Source organism: Chelonia mydas, chromosome 7, assembly GCF_015237465.2.
Source record: "Chelonia mydas isolate rCheMyd1 chromosome 7, rCheMyd1.pri.v2, whole genome shotgun sequence".
NCBI lineage: Eukaryota > Metazoa > Chordata > Testudines > Cheloniidae > Chelonia > Chelonia mydas.
In genome coordinates this window covers 480,671-496,917 of record NC_057853.1, presented here as the reverse complement: position 1 = coordinate 496,917, position 16,247 = coordinate 480,671, and the positions used below count along the sequence as shown (strand labels likewise).

The window sequence follows — 16,247 nt, the reverse complement described above, 5'->3', positions numbered from 1 at the left end:
AGTTTGCCCTTTTGAAATCAGGGACCCCACTTGCAGATCTATTTTTGTTTATCCTTCCATTTAGTTTAAACTGAATTAGCTCATGATCACTTGAACAAGTTTGTCCCCTACAACCTTCTATGAGGTCCTCACTACCCACCACACCAAATCTAAAATGGCGTCATCTCTTTTCTTCACTAAATAGTTGCTGAACCTAAATCTACCAGTCATCACATCCAGGAAAATCTAGGCCCTACTATTATTAGTAGCACTTATTCTTCAATCTCTATCTGGGAAGTTAAAGTCTCCCATAATCACACAATTCCCAGTAGTATTATTTCATTAAAAACATTAAAGAGGTCTCAGATTGGATCCTAGGGGTCTGTAGCTGACCCTAAGCACTATCCAAGGGGAACCTTTCTTCCCCGAAGTGATTTTGACCCAAACAGACTAAATGTTATCCTTTACATCACTTCTAATTTCTTTACCTCATCGTTAATATACAGAGTTACTCCATCACCTTTACCTTTATTTCTGTCTTTCCTGAACAGCTCATACCCTTCAAACCCTGTACTCCAGTCATGACTACTATTTCACCACTCTTCTTGTTATTCCTATAGTATCTGTTTTTGCTTCCTGCACCAGTAGTTCTAGTTCCTCCATTTTGTTACCCAGGCTCCTTGCATTGATATACAGACAATTTAGTTGTTTCTGCTTGGCTTTGCCCACATTCCTCATCTGATTGGGTAGTCATTCTACTGCCATTATCGCCTACCTGACTGTTAGCTTCACTGGCACTATCTTTCCTCTTAATGTCCATTCTCTTACTCACCGTTGTTTCCTTTCTCCATTGCTGTATATTCTCTCTCTCTCTTCCTCCTGGTCAATATTAGAATCAGGCGCGGAGATTACTTGAGCATCTCCCAATTGTCTCCCTGGAGCTCCTTGTTTAAAACTCTTTTAATTAGTTGGGCCAACCTCCACCTCAAAAGTCCATTTCCCTCCCTACTCAGGGGGAGTCCATCCACTGAAGTCTTCTGTCCATGAATGCCTCCCACTGGACGAACATCCCAAAGCCCTTATTATAGTACCACTGCCTGAGCCATCTGTTGATCATCATAATCTTGTCTTGCCTTGGTTCTCCTCCTCTAGAGAGAGGCAGAATCCCACTGAAGGTCACCTGAGCCTCCATTTATTTAAGTAAGTGTCTTCCCCAGCCTGGCAAAATCTCCTTTGATATGTTCTAGCAGTATTGTTTGTTCCCATGTGAAGGACAATCAGTGGATTCTTTCTTGATCCCATTAGGATCCTCTTCAGCCTCAGTTCCATATCCTGTATCTGAGCTCCCGGCAGACCGCACACCCCTCTGTTTCCCGGATCAGCTCTGGTGACAGGCCTGTCTGTTCTCAGTCGGGAGTCACCAATCACAGACCTGCCTCTTCCTGGTGGTGGTGTGATTCTCCAGCCTTCCTCCTGTTTTTTCTGACTGCAAGTTCTCTTGCCTATTGTTCTCGTTTGTAATCTTCTGTGAGTCATCCTGTATCCTCCTGGGGCTCCAAACTCTGGCTATCTCCATTGACTCTTTCCCTCTTCTTATAGGAATAGCCGCTCTTCTCTTTTTCCTTGCCCTCCCACCTTCTGTTACGCCTGATGCGTCTTTTTTTCATTTTCCAACTCAGCAAACATATTCCTGAGCTCTATTTCTCCCTCACTAGCTGGTCTTTTCCTCTGCCGGTTCTTGTAGTCACATGTTTCTGCTGGCCATTTTCCTCACCTAGCAGTCTACCCTAACAGTTCTCCAGTCCAGCTTGCATCTGCGAGTCTTGACATTTTCCTTCAGCCTCGTCTTGCCTTTTCCCCATCATCTGCTTGAATCCCCTAGGAAACTCAACCTTAGTTTCGATCCTGTGAATATGACCTATATTCTTTATTTCTAGATGTATGCATTTACATTTAGCTGGATTACAACACACAGTGTTTGCGTGCACTCCGTTTACAAAGTGACCCAGATCACCCTGAGTCAGTGATCTATCCTCTTCGTTATTTACCACTCTCCCAACTCTTGTGTCATTTGAAAACTTGACCAATGATGATTTTATGTTTTCTTCCAAGTCACTGATAAAAATGTTACTAAGAGTAGGGATCAGAACTGATCCATGCAGGATACCACTGGAAACAAACCCAATCTGTGGAAGCAGGCATTTCAGAGAAGGCTGAAGCATTTCGGGTGAACACGAAAAGTGGGTGATTTTGAACTGTGATATATGTGCTGGTTGGTGGATGGAGTATGTACTGCTGTTATTTTCATTGCACTTTCAATTAATGTCAAGCACACATCTCAGGATAAACATCCTCTTGAAGTACATACATTAAAAAAACCTAGTTCTTAGTTATACAGAAAACTACCACCCAGAAAACCAACCCAGATGCTATAAAGAAGGCACAATAGACTACAAATCCTTGGGAAAAAATCAAGGATTGTAGTGTTAGTTCAAGGGTCTCCTCAAAGATCTGAGGATAAACAGCAAGTAACCACACCAGAAAACCATAGTAGTTAGGGTTGCAAGGAAAAGGGAAGAAAAAGAGCAAAAGGACTGTGTGTTGCCAAAAATCTAAGCGGACTAAGAAGGACTTTTACAACCATGTGTGTGCAAAACAAGGATCACTAATAAAAGATACGGGGAAGACATGCCTCCTAGGGCATTAGCTAGCAACCTTGCAGAAAAGTTGGAGGGAATTCAGAAAAAAGCAAAATGATCAGGGACCTGGAGGGATTGATGTATAGGTGTGATGAAAGATTAAAACAGCTAAGTATATATAAGCTTGGCTAGGCTACAAAGGAGGGAGGGAAGGAGGAGGCATAGGGACATGATAGTAACCTAACAATATTTACTTTGAAGTGTTTGGACACCAGGGAGTAAGGAGAAATTATTTAGTGACCAAGAAAGGAGCTAGGACTAACTGAATGAAACCAAGAAAGGAAAAACATTCTTACCAATTGGATGTTGTAGGCTGTGAGACAGTCCCACAAAGCAAATGGTGGTTACTAGATTTTCTCCATCTCTAACTTATTGGAGCCTAACCAGCAGTGTACAGACATTGTGGGATGTGAAATCTGCCTGGTTCACCCTTCCTGACAAGTCAGTGGTTTCTGAACATTTGGAATCATGTCACTAAACAAGAGAAACAACCAATTGGCCCTGTGTGACCTGCTCCATCCTATACACCTGTCACGAAAAACGAAACTACAGATCAGAGTAGAAGAGGTACTCACCCGTCTGCTGTGAGCCAGGGCTCCCTGCTCATCCACAGCCTCTTCTCTTTCCCCCTCCTCTTGCTTCTCTTCTTTATCTGCAGCCTGAAGAGCAGAGAGAAGCCAGGACTCAGAGCAGTCACCATTGCAAAATGAAAATATGGAGCAATTGAAAAATCGCTAGGATTAGTTTTGCTATCTCACTAGGGTGAGGCTTAAAAAAGACCTGTGGCAGTTCTGGAGATACCAGCACCCTGTAGGACCAAACTCCTCCACAGTGAATGATTAGACACCTGACATTATAAAGTGTCAAATTTTACCTCATTGTCACTGGCTGCAGAAGGTCCCTCTGGAACCTCCTCTGCCTGCTGGTTGCTGTTCTCATCTGATGCAATGCCCTGCTGTTCCAATTCTAGTTCCTTCCTACGGGCTTTCCGACGCCTTGTTTCTGCCCCAATCATCAGTGTGCCTAGAACAGGTGGAGGTAGGTGTTCTGCAGCATTTGGGTTCCGTTTCTGTACAGGGCAATTCCTGTTCCCCTTGTGACATGCACAGTCCACTTTATAGTTGCTGGTCCAAAACACAAACATATCTGTGTCACTCCTCATTTCTCAGCCCTCCTACAGAGAGACATTAAATGCATCTGCTACTATAGATCTCACCAGGTACCAAAGCAAGGAGAGCCTGCTACCTTCCAGCCTCTATCAGAGAAGAGGCCAGTAGAACTGGGTAGAATAGAATACATGAAAATACAATTCAGCAGATGATGGAGCAAAATGTAAGAAAAGAGGAAGGGGCAGGAGGAGGAGGATGTCTGTGCCAGGAGACCAGCGCAGGCTGGTGAGATGAGGGACTCACCAGATGCTGTACTCATAGTCAAAGGCAATGGTGACCTCTGTGTCCTTGGCAATGGTGGTGAGTGCATAGATACACAGGTGGATCATCCCATCAGCAATCACATGACGGACCTTCACAAACAAAACAGACAGAAACTAACACCGCAAGAGAGATGGGAGTTCCTGCATGGCACGCTAAAATTACCCTCTCAATTATCCCTAGAAAAAAGCCTGCTTTGCTGCCCTTCCCCATCCATTACTTTGTCCTATCCTGGACCACTCCTGTGCCCTGACCAGAGGAAACCTACAAGTCTTCCCTTCTCTAGCTCTCTTAGGCCTTCGAGAGAAAGGCCTTGTGCTCCCCTACCTCTTCCCTCCCTGTCCCTCCATCTTCAGCCTACAGGCAGCCAAATGGGAAAAATCTGTACAACCCTCTGATGGATTATCAAACTCTCTCTCTTCTCTTCACTGACATTACTTGTGGCCACTTCATTTTATTCAGGGCTTGAATGCTCGTGAAAGGGGCTACACTAACACCTGTGCACTGCTGGCCTGTTTTTCCACTGACAGGGGAGCAGGAAGTTTACCTCTGCATTCGGTGTACAGGAACGCCTGATGAACCTGGCGTCGTTGCCAAAGGTGCGGGCATCCACACACATCTCAACACCGTTGAAGTTAGAGTAGAACAGCACAAAGGGGTATGGCCTAAGGAAGTAACAAACTCTTGTAATCCCCCCAGACTCAATTCCCACCACCAGTATAACAGCCACTCCTTACTGAACAGGAATATGGGAAGCAGCTCTTCCTTTGCTTCTTTCACTCAGGGAGTTCATGCAGCTCCTAACTCATAATACAACAGATCTACCCAAAAAAGGGGAGATTTTTATTCCATAAATGGAAAAACACATAAGAATATAAGAATGGCCATATTGAGTAAGACCAATGGTTCATCTAGCCCAGTATCCTGTCTTCTGGCAGAGGCCAGTGCCAGATGCTTCAGAGGGAGTGAGCAGAACAGGGCAATTTATCTATCCACTGTTGTCCAGTTCCAGCTTCTGGCAGTCAGTAGTTATGGGACACCCAGATCATGGGCTTTGGTTCCTGATCATCTTGACTAATTGGCATTGATGAATCTATCCTCCATGAACTTATCAAAATTTTTTTTTATACTTTTGGCATTCACAACATCCCCTGGCAACGAGTGCACAAGATGACTGTGCACTGTGTGCAGAAGTACTTCCTTATATTGGTTTTAAACTTGCTGCATATTAATGGACTCGGGTGATCACTGGCTTGTGCACTATGTGAGGGGGTCAATGACATTTCCTTATTCACGTTCTCCACACCACTCATGATTTTATAGACCTCTGTCGTATCCCCCCTTAGTCTCCTCTTTCCCAAGCTGAACAGTCCAAGCCTCTTTAATCTCCTCATATGGAAGCTGCTCCATCCCCCAATCATTTCTTGCCTCCCCATCTGTACTTTCCTAATTCGAATATATTTTTTTTTATATGGGGCAACCATAACTGCACAAGTATTCAAGGTGTGGGCGTACCATGAATTTATATAGTGGAATTATATTTTCTGTGCTATTACCTATTCCTTTCCTAAAGGTTTCTAATGCTGTTAGCTTTTTTGACTGCCGCTGCACATTGACTAGATGTTTTCAGAGAACTATCCATCACAATGCCAAGGTCTCTCTCGAGGGGTAACAGCTAATTCAGACCCCATCATTTTGTATGTATAGTTGGGATTATGTTTTCCAATGTGCATTACTCTGAATTTATCAACATTGAATTTCATCTGCCATTTTGTTGCCCAGTCATCCAGTTTTGAGATCACTTTGTAACACTTCACAGTCTGCCCTGGATCTAACTATCTTGAGTAATTTTGTATCATCTGCAAACTTTGCCACCTCACTGCTTACCCCTTTTTCAAGATAATTTATGAATTGGCTGAACACCACTGGTACCAGTATAGATCGCTGGGGGACCCCGCTACTTACCTCTCTTCACTGTGAAAACTGATCATTAATTCCTACCCTTTGTCTCCTATCTTGTAACTAGTTACTGATTTATGAGAGGACCCTCATCCCCTGACTCCTTACTTTGCTTAAGAGCTTTTGGTGAGGGACTTTGTCAAAGGCTTTCTGAAAATTCAAGTGCACTATATCCACTGGATCACTCATGTCCACATTTGTTCACACCTCAAAGAATTCTAATAAGATTGGTGAGGCACGATTTCCCTTTACAAAATCTGGGTTGACTCTTCTCCAACATATCGTGTTCACCTGTGCCTCTTATAATTCTGTTCTTTACTGTATTTTCAACCAGTCTGTCCGGTACTGAAGTTAGGCCGACTGGCCTGTAACTGCCAGGATGGCATCTGGAGCCTTTATTAAAAATCGGTGTCACATTAGCTATTCACCAGTTATCTGGTACAGAGGCTGATTTAAGCAATAAGTTACATACCATAGTTAGCAGTTCTGTAATTTCAAATTTGAGTTCCATCAGAACTCTTGGGTGAATACAATCTGGTCCCGACTTATTACTGTTTAAATGTATCAGTTTGTTCCAAAACCACCTCTACTGACACCTCAGTCTGGGACAGCTCCTCAGATGTGTCACCTAAATAGAATGGCTCAGTTGTGGGAATCTCCTTCAACTTAATCTGGGCTGTTTTATATCTTTTTTACTTTTCTATGCCTGGCACAATTGCATGACCCCTTGTGGCAGGGTCTCTGGCAGTGTGGGGTTCCCCCACAGCGGTCCTCAATCACTCCATGCCCCCGTGCTCTCACACTGGTCATTGAATAGCACTCTTACTTTTTGAAGAAATGCCCATTGACCTCAAATTGCTGCCGTAACATAACCTTTCCTCGATATTCAATTATAAGGGTATCTAATGCCAAGTCTCTTGCTGCCCTCAAGATCTTCCGGTGCTTCTGAACCCGAGTCACTCTTCCCAGTTGCAACTGCAATGGAAACCAGAACAAAATATGAGAACTCAAAACAGAACCTCAGGCAACAACCCTGTAGATTTTATCCTATGATTTACATATGAACAAACTGGCTTCTAGTAACAGGACCTGGGAATTCTGACCAGCTCATGACACCACTCACTCCAAGACAGACATTTGGGCAACAGGCAATAACTTGGAAATAATGTTTATTCATGGGAATAGGAAAATTCATCTGTGCTTAACCAAAAATGTCCTTTCTTTGAGTAATAAGGTCAACAGATCCATTAGAATTGGTACTTCAGCCTGATTGCAGCTTGGGGGCAGAACCAGACCTGTCAATCACTGGCAGTAGGAGAATGCCCCACCTCCTTAAATTCCTTCCCTCTAGTTAAGATAATTTCCACAGCCAGGATAATTCAAAACTACTTTCCTAAATTACAAATTGCGGAAAAAAACACAATTTCTCTCACTGCTGAGCATGGTAAATTCTTCCCAATGACAACAACCCCAAACCCTTGGATGCCAATTTCCTTCTCTATTCTGGATGACTCATTTGTCTCCAGGATCTGAGGACCTTAATATTTGAAGAAAGCAAATTTTCAGGTAAGCATGGATAAACTTTCCTATTCTTCTTCATGCTAAGGTCCACAGAGCTGTTAGTGGGATTGTCAAAGCAGTGTGTCTCCAGGGTGGGAAGCAGGATCATCCTTTAAATGTGGACACGCAAAATGAGGTAGATTATACATAACTCCTCCATCTCCCCCTGGACACCAATTCACGGAGAAGACTTCTGCCCCCGCCCCCCTAAAATTGCATCGGCTAAGACTGGATGTCCAATATACAAACTTGGTGAACTTACCCGATATCTGTGTAGCAAATCTCAATATGTGACTACTCTGCCCTGAGACTGTCAGTGCTCCTAAGGGCTGAAATGCTTAACTAAAGGAAGAACATTTCTTGAATTCACGTAGGAAACGAATGCTATGACAATTGTGAGGACTGCCTGTTTGAATTCAAAGTACGACACTGGGTCCCAATGGAGAAAGCTCCAAACTTAAAAAACAAAAGAAAAACCTCACACTTCTGATTGGAGACAGCAACTATCAGAAGGCCTATTCTGATAGATATGATGTGTAACAACACTTCCTGCAGTGGTTCAATCTGGACTGTAAGGAGCAGAATGAGATTTGAAGGTTGTGGCTCTATGACTTTGCAGGGTTGGAATAAGACTGATGCCCAAAGGTTTAATGTTGAAATTTGTACAAAACTTTCTTCCTTTCTTTTTTTTTTTTTTTTTTTTTTAACATGTTGAGAACACTACACTATAGAGATTTGTACTTTTTGTTTGGACACTCTTATACACCAATAATAAAACCCTCTGGAGGATTTCAAGTCTATGCTTCATTAGTTTAACATGGAGTTAAAACTATGGACCAGTAGAACAAGTTCTCTCTTGCGGTCCATGAAAGCAATAATCACTTCATCCAAGTATTTATTTTAAACCAGTCTGGTTCCGGGTAGAAAACTGCTTTCAATAGCAGACCTCCTCTATGAGAGAGGCATCCAAAGTGCCAATACTAGGTTAATCAGGCCTGAGAGCCATAGCTTCTACAGCCGGAAAGATAAACAGTGTCACTGCTGCTCTCTCCTTCCTATCCTGGGAGCAATGGAAAAGGTGGGAAGACATACTGGAGGGAACTTACCCAGCTTTTGAAGTGTCATTCACTTCCTCACATTCCAGGTCCTATTACATTGAGACCCTGCAGGATACTTTATTGTTTCCAGATACAAAAAAAGATGAATAAGATATTTCCAGGTGTAGGAGCCACTCTGCTAATCCTTTAATTGACAGTGCACATACAGATAGGAAACTGTGCTCTGCCGAGGACAGGAGAATTTCTCTCTGTGGTAGGGCTGATTGTGTTTTGTTATTACGAAAATCCTACCAGACACATTGATTATTGAACCAAAACAGCTCCATTTTCCATGGAAAAAACACAAAGAAAGAATCATTGTGTTCCGGCTGGTGGATGCTGTATTCTTTTTCTGGTATTTATTCCCTGAGCTGAATTTGGAAGATCACTTTAAAAAAAAATTGATATTCTGCACTCACCAGTTGTGGAAGTGAAGAGTGTGCAACTGGAACTAGATCTCTGCCAATGCACAGAAGAGGGTGAGAAGCAGAGGGGATACCAGGAATTACTGGAGAGATCTCTCACAAACCCCTGATCATTGAAGCATGCCTGTGTATGAGATCAAAATTCCAAACAGGGTCCTGTAAGAACTGGATTTTTGTTTGTGATACTTCTTGTTTTCCATTATGGTCATCTTCATCTTATGTCAATGTTTCTTCTGATCTGAGACTTTGTTCCGGATAGTATTCATCCTCAGTCCAGGCCTATGATAGACTTTCCTGGCACCATGAATCTGTCCTTGATTCAAGATACTCTAGAAACCATATCTCTGTGTTTCCTCCACTTTTTCTGTACAGACTCTTATTAGAAATATTGTCTAAGAACAGATAAGTGACTCTCTTCTTCCGTAAAGCCAACATTATTGCTACCATGATCCTGAGAGAGACACTCTGGGAGCACACAGAAGATCAAATAGTAAAGATCAAAGTTGGGAAGGGAAAGGAAAGACGCTGCCATCCATCTAAAAAACACAGGAATGATCAGAACATGGTTAAGTGGGAGTGCAATGCTTTGAAGACAAGCTTTCTTTAGGAAAAAAACTGTTAATAATCTTCCACAACTGTTCTTTGAGATGTGTTGCACATGTCCGTTCCACGATAGGTGCGCGCGCGCCATGTGAACTATTGCCAGAGAATTTTCCCTTAGTGGTGTTTGCTGGGCTGACTGTAGCACCCTCTGGAGCTGCACGCGTATGTGCCAGTGTAAGAGGTGCGGCTGGCTCCACGCCCTGTCATTTCCTTCTTACCGGTAACTCTGACAGAGAGGTCATGGAATGGACATGAGCAACATCTCAAAGAATAACAGTTACAGAAAGTTAGTAACCATTTTTTCTTCAAGTCCATTCCATGCTAGGTGACTCACAAGCAGAACCTCAGGAGGTGGGCTCAGAGTTAATGGACACATTGACTGCAACACTGCTCTTCCAAACTGGCATCGTCTTGGGCCTGTTGGTTGATGGCACAGTGGGATGCAAAGATATGCACTGAAGACCAGGTTGCGGCTCTGCAGATGCCCTGGTTTGGGATCTGTGCAAGGAACACCGCTGACGAAGCTCAGGCTCTTGTGGAATGAGCGGTTACTATGGCTAAAAATAAAACGTTCACCTGCTCGAAACAAGACCAAATACAGGCGGTTATCCAGGACGAGATCCTTTGGGTTGACGCGGTTAGCCCTCTCATCCTTTCTGCTATTGCCACAGAGTTGCATGGATTTGCAGAAGGGTTTAGTTCTCTCAATATAAAAAGCGAAGGCCTGCCTAATGTCCAATGAATGAAGCCATCGTTCCTCAGAGTTCTTGAGAGGTTTTGGGAAGAAGACAGGTAGGCATATGACCTAGTTATTAATGAATTGTGACACCACCTTTGGCAGGAAGGCCAGATGGGGGCTCAGTTGAACCTTGTCCTTGAACACCATGTAAGGTGGTTCTGACAAAAGGGCCTTGACCTCAGAGACCCTTCTGGCTGAGATTATCACCACCAGGAAGGCGACCTTCCAAGAGCGAAGTAGCAGGGATCGCTATGCTAATGACTCAGAGGGGTGGGGAGAGGATGAGTTTCGACAGGAACAAGTTGAAATCCCCTGTGGGGGAGGGTTGGTTTGTGAATCTGAGGATACAGTTTTTCCAAGCCCTTGAGAACTGTTATTTCATGGGAGAACACTGATCTGCCGTTCACGGGTTGGGGGGGGGGTGGGAAGAGGGGAGAGGCTGAGATGGCTGCCAAATGTACCTTAATAGACAAGAAGGCCAGGCCCCGCTGTTTTAGGTGAAGCAAATAGTCCAAGACAGACTGAAGGAAAGATCGAGATGGATAGAGATCACGTTTGAAAGCTCAACAAGTGAAACATTTCCAGTTGGTCAAGTAGGTAGTCCTGGGGGAAGGCTTTCTACTACCTAGCAAGTAGGGGTGGGGAGAGGTACCTGCCGATCCTGTTCTAAGCAAACCTGCTCTTCAGGGTTCAACCATGCAGCATCCATGCAGTTAGGTGCAAGTAGGTGAGATTCAGGTGAAGTAACCAGCTGTGGTCTTGAGAAATTGGGTGCGGTCAGACTGGGAGTGAGAGCAGAGATGCCACTGAGAGGTCCAGGAGCATGCTGAACCAATGCTGGCATGGCCACACTGGTGCTATGAGGATAACTCATGCCTTGTCCCGCTTGATTTTTAGAAGAACTGTGTGCATTAAGGGGATTGGGGCGGGCGGGCGGGCCAGGGCGTACAGTAGGTGGTCTGCCCACAAGAGCAGAAAGGCACTGGAGAGGAAGCCTGGGTTGTGCCCTGCAGCAAACAAAAACAATGGCATTTTCTGTTCTGCCTAATGGCGAACAGATCCACCTGGGGAGGCCCCCACCTTTGGAAAATGAATTTGGTTATCTGCCAATACGTTCCAGGCTCCCAGGAGATGTGACGCCTGGAGATGAACGGAGCGTCTCGCACAGAATTCCCATAGATGGCCAGTCTTCTGATACTGGGCTGAGGATCGAGTCCATCCTTGCTTATTGACACAGAACCTGGCTGCTGTATTGTCTGTCAGGACTTGTACCGACTTGCCTGAGACCTGGGGAAGGAACATCTGGCATGCTAAGTACACCGCTCTGAACTCCTGATGTTTATGTGCAGGGAGAGTTCCTTCCTGGGACCAGAGGATCCAAGTCCTGAAGTTGTTGAGGTGGGCTCCCCATGCTATGTTTGACACATCCAAAATTAAGGATACTGATGATTGTGGGGTAACGAAGGGCACCCCCATTATTACCTATCTTGGGTCTTTCCACCAGTTCAGGGTGGTGAGAACCAGGGGAGGGATCGTAAACACTGAGTCCAAGTGGTGTCTTCTCAGGGAGTAAACTGACGCTAGCCACATTTGGAGGGGCCCGAGGCGCAGCCTTGCATATTGAACCATGTAAGTACAAGCTGCCATGTGACCTAGAAGCTTGAGGCACACCCGAGCTGTTGTGATTGGGTGGGCCATGTTATTGGATATCAGGTCCCTCATGGTCTGGAAAAAGGCCTCCAGCAGGAATGTCCTTGCTTGGGTCAAGTTGACCACAGCCCAAATAAATTCCATTTTCTGAACTCTGGGACAAGAGTTGACTTCTGCTCGTTTATCAGCAGGCCCAGTGCTCAGAAGGTGGCTTGGACTGTGCTGATGCTATTCTGTACTTGAGCCTGCGACTGACTTTTGATCAGCCAGTCACAGAGGTACAGGTAGACTTGTATGCCTCGCTACCTGAGGAAGGCTGCAACAACCACCATACACTTTGTGAAACCCGCAGGGCTGCCGATAAGTAGTGGTAGTGGCGTTGACACACTGGAAACCTGAAAAATCTTCTGTGGTCACGGGACATAGAAATGTGAAAGTATGCGTCCTTTAAGTCGAGGGCGGTGTACCAGTCCCCCGGATCCAGGGAAGGAATGATGGAGGCCAGGAAGACCATGTGGAACCTTAATTTCCGGAGATCTGTTGAGGCGACATAGGTCCACGATATGCTGGAGGCCCCCTTTGGCATTAGGAAATACCAGGAGTAGAACCTCTTCCCTCTCTAGTCTTGAGGAACTTCCTCAATGGCCCCCATAAGTAGGGGGGGATTACACTCCGAGAGGAGGAGTTGATCATGAAAAGGGTCCCTGAAGAGGTATGGGGCGAGGGGAGGCAGAAACTGCAGGGCATAACCAGCTGTCACTGTGTCCAGGTCCAATGTTGTGAATGACCATGCCAGGCTGAAGAGTGACAGACGATCCAAAAATAAAAGGGGAGGCAGATCCGATACGGAGACTGATATAGCGCCATTGGACACACCTTCAAAAGGCCTGCTTGGGCCGACCAGAGTATCTCTGAGACCCGACTGGGAGGCTGAAGTGGGCAGAAATGGTTGGCGCTGTTTATAACTCCTTCCTTTTCTTTTGTAGGGCTCCTGTCTTGGAGGTGCCAAGAACCAAGGACGCTGCTGAGGCCTGAAGTGCTTTCTGGAAGCAGACAGAGCGTACAGGCCTAAGGATCGTAGAGTGGCCCCATAGCCCTTCAGCCCATGAAGTCTTGTGTCCATCTGCTCCGAGAAAAGAGAGGAGCCTTCGAAGGGAAGGTCCTGGATGGACAGTTGGACCTCACTGGGAAGGGCAGAGGACTGGAGCCAAGAACAGCACCTCATGGTGACCACAGAGGCCACTATCTAGGCTGCCGAGTTGGCAGCATGCAGAGCTGCCTCGAGAAAGATCCTGGCCATTTTCTAACCTTCTTCTAGGAGGGCTGCAAACTCCTGTCTTGACTTTTGGGGCAGGGAGTCTTTGAATTTATTAAGGGAGTCCCACAGATTAATATCATATTTCCCCAGCAAAGCGAGTGCAGGTATTCAAACTTGCCTGCCGGCACAGAATTCTTTTCTGCCCTCTTTGAAGTAGGGGCCAAAGAAGAAGGAGTTTGCCACAGGACCTTGACTGGTCCCATCACCATCTCATTGATGGGCAGGGCCACCTTGGATGGAGCTGCTGCAGCCAGGATATCAGTAAGACTCTGATGTCTCTCTGAGCTCCTCGATCTCCAAGTCCAAGTTTGAAGCAACCCACTTCAGAAGGTCCTGATGGGCCCAAAAATTGTCCTATGGAAGCAGGCTACTGGGACCCGCGACAGCCTTAGCTGGGTAGGACAAGGAGAAGGCTTGCACCAGGGGAGGGGCTCCTCCTTCTTCTTCTGCCTTGACTATGTCCACTAGAGGCATCTCCTGGAAGTCAGTACTGGAGTCAGTAGCAGAGTCGGGGTGCCAAGTGGGAAGGAGCGTTAGCCCATCTTTCGGAGACCACAGAGTAGGATTGGTGGGAGGAAGGACCCAGCATCGGGGGAAACCCCCAGAGGTTCCAATAGGGCCACTGCATAGGCCAGTGACCTGCTGGCTAGGTGCCTGCTGGAGGACTGGCGCTGAAGCTCAATGGAGCGTAGGCTGGGTACCGATGGTGGGCTTTTGGCAGTACATAAGGTTCCCCTTCAGACTCTGAAGAGGATTCTTCTCTCACCAACCACAGTGGAGCAGTACCCACTTCTGCCTCCATGTGCTGCTTGCGCTCCGGGAACCAGTGCTGTGCCAGAGATCGGGAGGCTGGAATCAAGTGGGGCTTGCCCCTAGGTGGTGCTGGGAAGGCGCCTGACGCACCCTGTTCCCTTCTGCTTCTGGACGCCAGAGCTGGTGGGTGCCCCATTGGAGCTGGCGGGACTGGAAAAAAGAGAAGGTCCCTAGCCACCTGAAAAGCTTCTGGGGTCAACAGCATTGTCAGTCCGCTGGCACTGCAGTGGTTTCCTTGTGTCGGCAGAGGGTCCCATACCAGGCTGAATGCCCTCGGCAGAGTCGACAGTGCCGACACAGGTCCAGGGGTAAAAGAGTGGCCTGGCATAGGTCTCACTAAACAGCCTTCTCTCCACTTGTCTCTCTTCTGCACGAGAGAGTGCCCTCTCTCAGTATGCTGCTTCTTGTATTACTTCCTTGGCACCAGAGACAATGCCATGAAGAGCTCAATGCTGGAGGAGCGCTTTACCCTGACACCAAAGTACTTGGCGCCAAATCAGAGAGGCTCAGCTCTGAGACAGGTCTGAGGGTAGCTTCCATGAGGACAGCTGTCAGTCTGATGTCCCTGTCTTTTTTGGTGAGGGGTCTGAAGTCCTGACAGATCTGGCATTTGTCCTTCACATGAGTTTCACCCAGGCACTTTAAGCAGCTGGAATGCAGGTCACTCAGGAGCATAGGCTTGCCACAGGAGGTAAAAGGCTTGAAGACCAGGGAAAGGGGCATGCCTGGCACCTGGGGCGAAAGTCCCTCTATGACAGGAACTAACTATTTACACTAATTATATACACTAAAACTACTTGAATCCATATACACTACACTATGATAACAATGAACACAGAAAAACCTCAGAAAACCAATAGGGAGAAGCCTTGCCAAAGCAAGAAGGGTTGTTCCAGCAACTGTCACGGGCTGTAAGAAGGAACCGAGAGGGTGAGGGGCCAGCAGCGTCCCTTATACCACTGCATAACCTGCGGCACCAGAGGGCCATAGAGCCAGCCCAATGGATACTACTAAGGGAAAAATCTACGGCAACAGTGCACGTGGTGCGCGCACACACCTAGTATGGAATGAACATGAACAAGCAGATGTTTCTGACAGGGCCTATCTCTGCTTGTTCATGATTTTCTGAGGCTAAAAATCGGATGGGGATCAGGTTGTAGTGCTCTGATCTGAAATTCACAGTGGCAAGACAAGAGGCAACGGGTTCAAACCACAGCATAGCAGATTTAGATTAAATCTCAGGAAAAACTTCCTCTAACTGTAAGAAAAGTTCAGGACAGGGGAACAGACTGCTTAGGGAGGCTGTGGAAACTCCTTCCCTGGAGGTTTTCCAAAGGAGGCTGGATAGCCGTCTCTCTTGGATGGTTTAGACACAACAAATCCTGCACGTTGGCAGGGGATTAGACTAAATGACCCCTGTGGTCCCTTGTAACCCCAATGATTCTGAATCCTTCATTCATGTCACAGCTTTTCCCTGGGTTGCTGAGATTGTGAATGGGACAAAGTTCATCTTGGCATTCTTGCACAGTCCCCTCTGGACAATGTCCAATGACTTCATTTATTCAAAGTTATTAGTAGCCCTTTTGCTCTCAAATTCAAAGAGCCAGGCACCAATCTGGGGTCTAACTCCAAATAACAAGGGTCAGGAGACCTGCAGATAGCTCTGAGGCAACTGAGGGCAGTTATTGACCCTGTACTTGTTCTAGCTACCACTTGCAAAGAGATATTTTCTCCTATTGCACTTCACAGATTGCTTCAACTTGCCATATTACGTCTATTCCTTTCTATAGTGGTTGGTAGGAGTTAGAATTAAAAGCCAACTTTTCTGACGACTCTGAATAGCCTCAGGTTTCCATAAAGTTCCCACTGTATCACTAAGATAGCTGGGGATGAGATGCTCAAACAAATCAGCCTCAAGACCACATTTACCTGCATGTAAAAGATTTGAGTCTCTAGTTCTATCTTTCTCTTCAGG

The 16,247-nt window shown here is 46.0% G+C and overlaps 1 protein-coding gene across 21 annotated transcripts in view; it reads right to left on the bottom strand.

Annotated features, from left to right (window-relative positions):
• Nucleotides 1-16,247, bottom strand: part of SETD5 (SET domain containing 5) — a 163,263-nt gene that overhangs the window by 61,498 nt on the left and 85,518 nt on the right. For all 21 annotated transcript variants that reach the window (XR_006292476.1, XR_006292477.1, XR_006292478.1 and 18 more), the window contains 5 exons: nt 6,894-7,042; nt 4,656-4,773; nt 4,091-4,200; nt 3,553-3,802; nt 3,254-3,337 (listed from right to left, as the gene is read on the bottom strand). Coding sequence is in view for 15 of the 21 variants with exons in the window: in XM_043552109.1 (XP_043408044.1) it covers nt 3,254-3,337; nt 3,553-3,802; nt 4,091-4,200; nt 4,656-4,773; nt 6,894-7,042 (711 nt within the window). In the remaining 6 variants the exon portion in view is untranslated. The remainder of the gene's footprint in view (nt 1-3,253; nt 3,338-3,552; nt 3,803-4,090; nt 4,201-4,655; nt 4,774-6,893; nt 7,043-16,247) is intronic.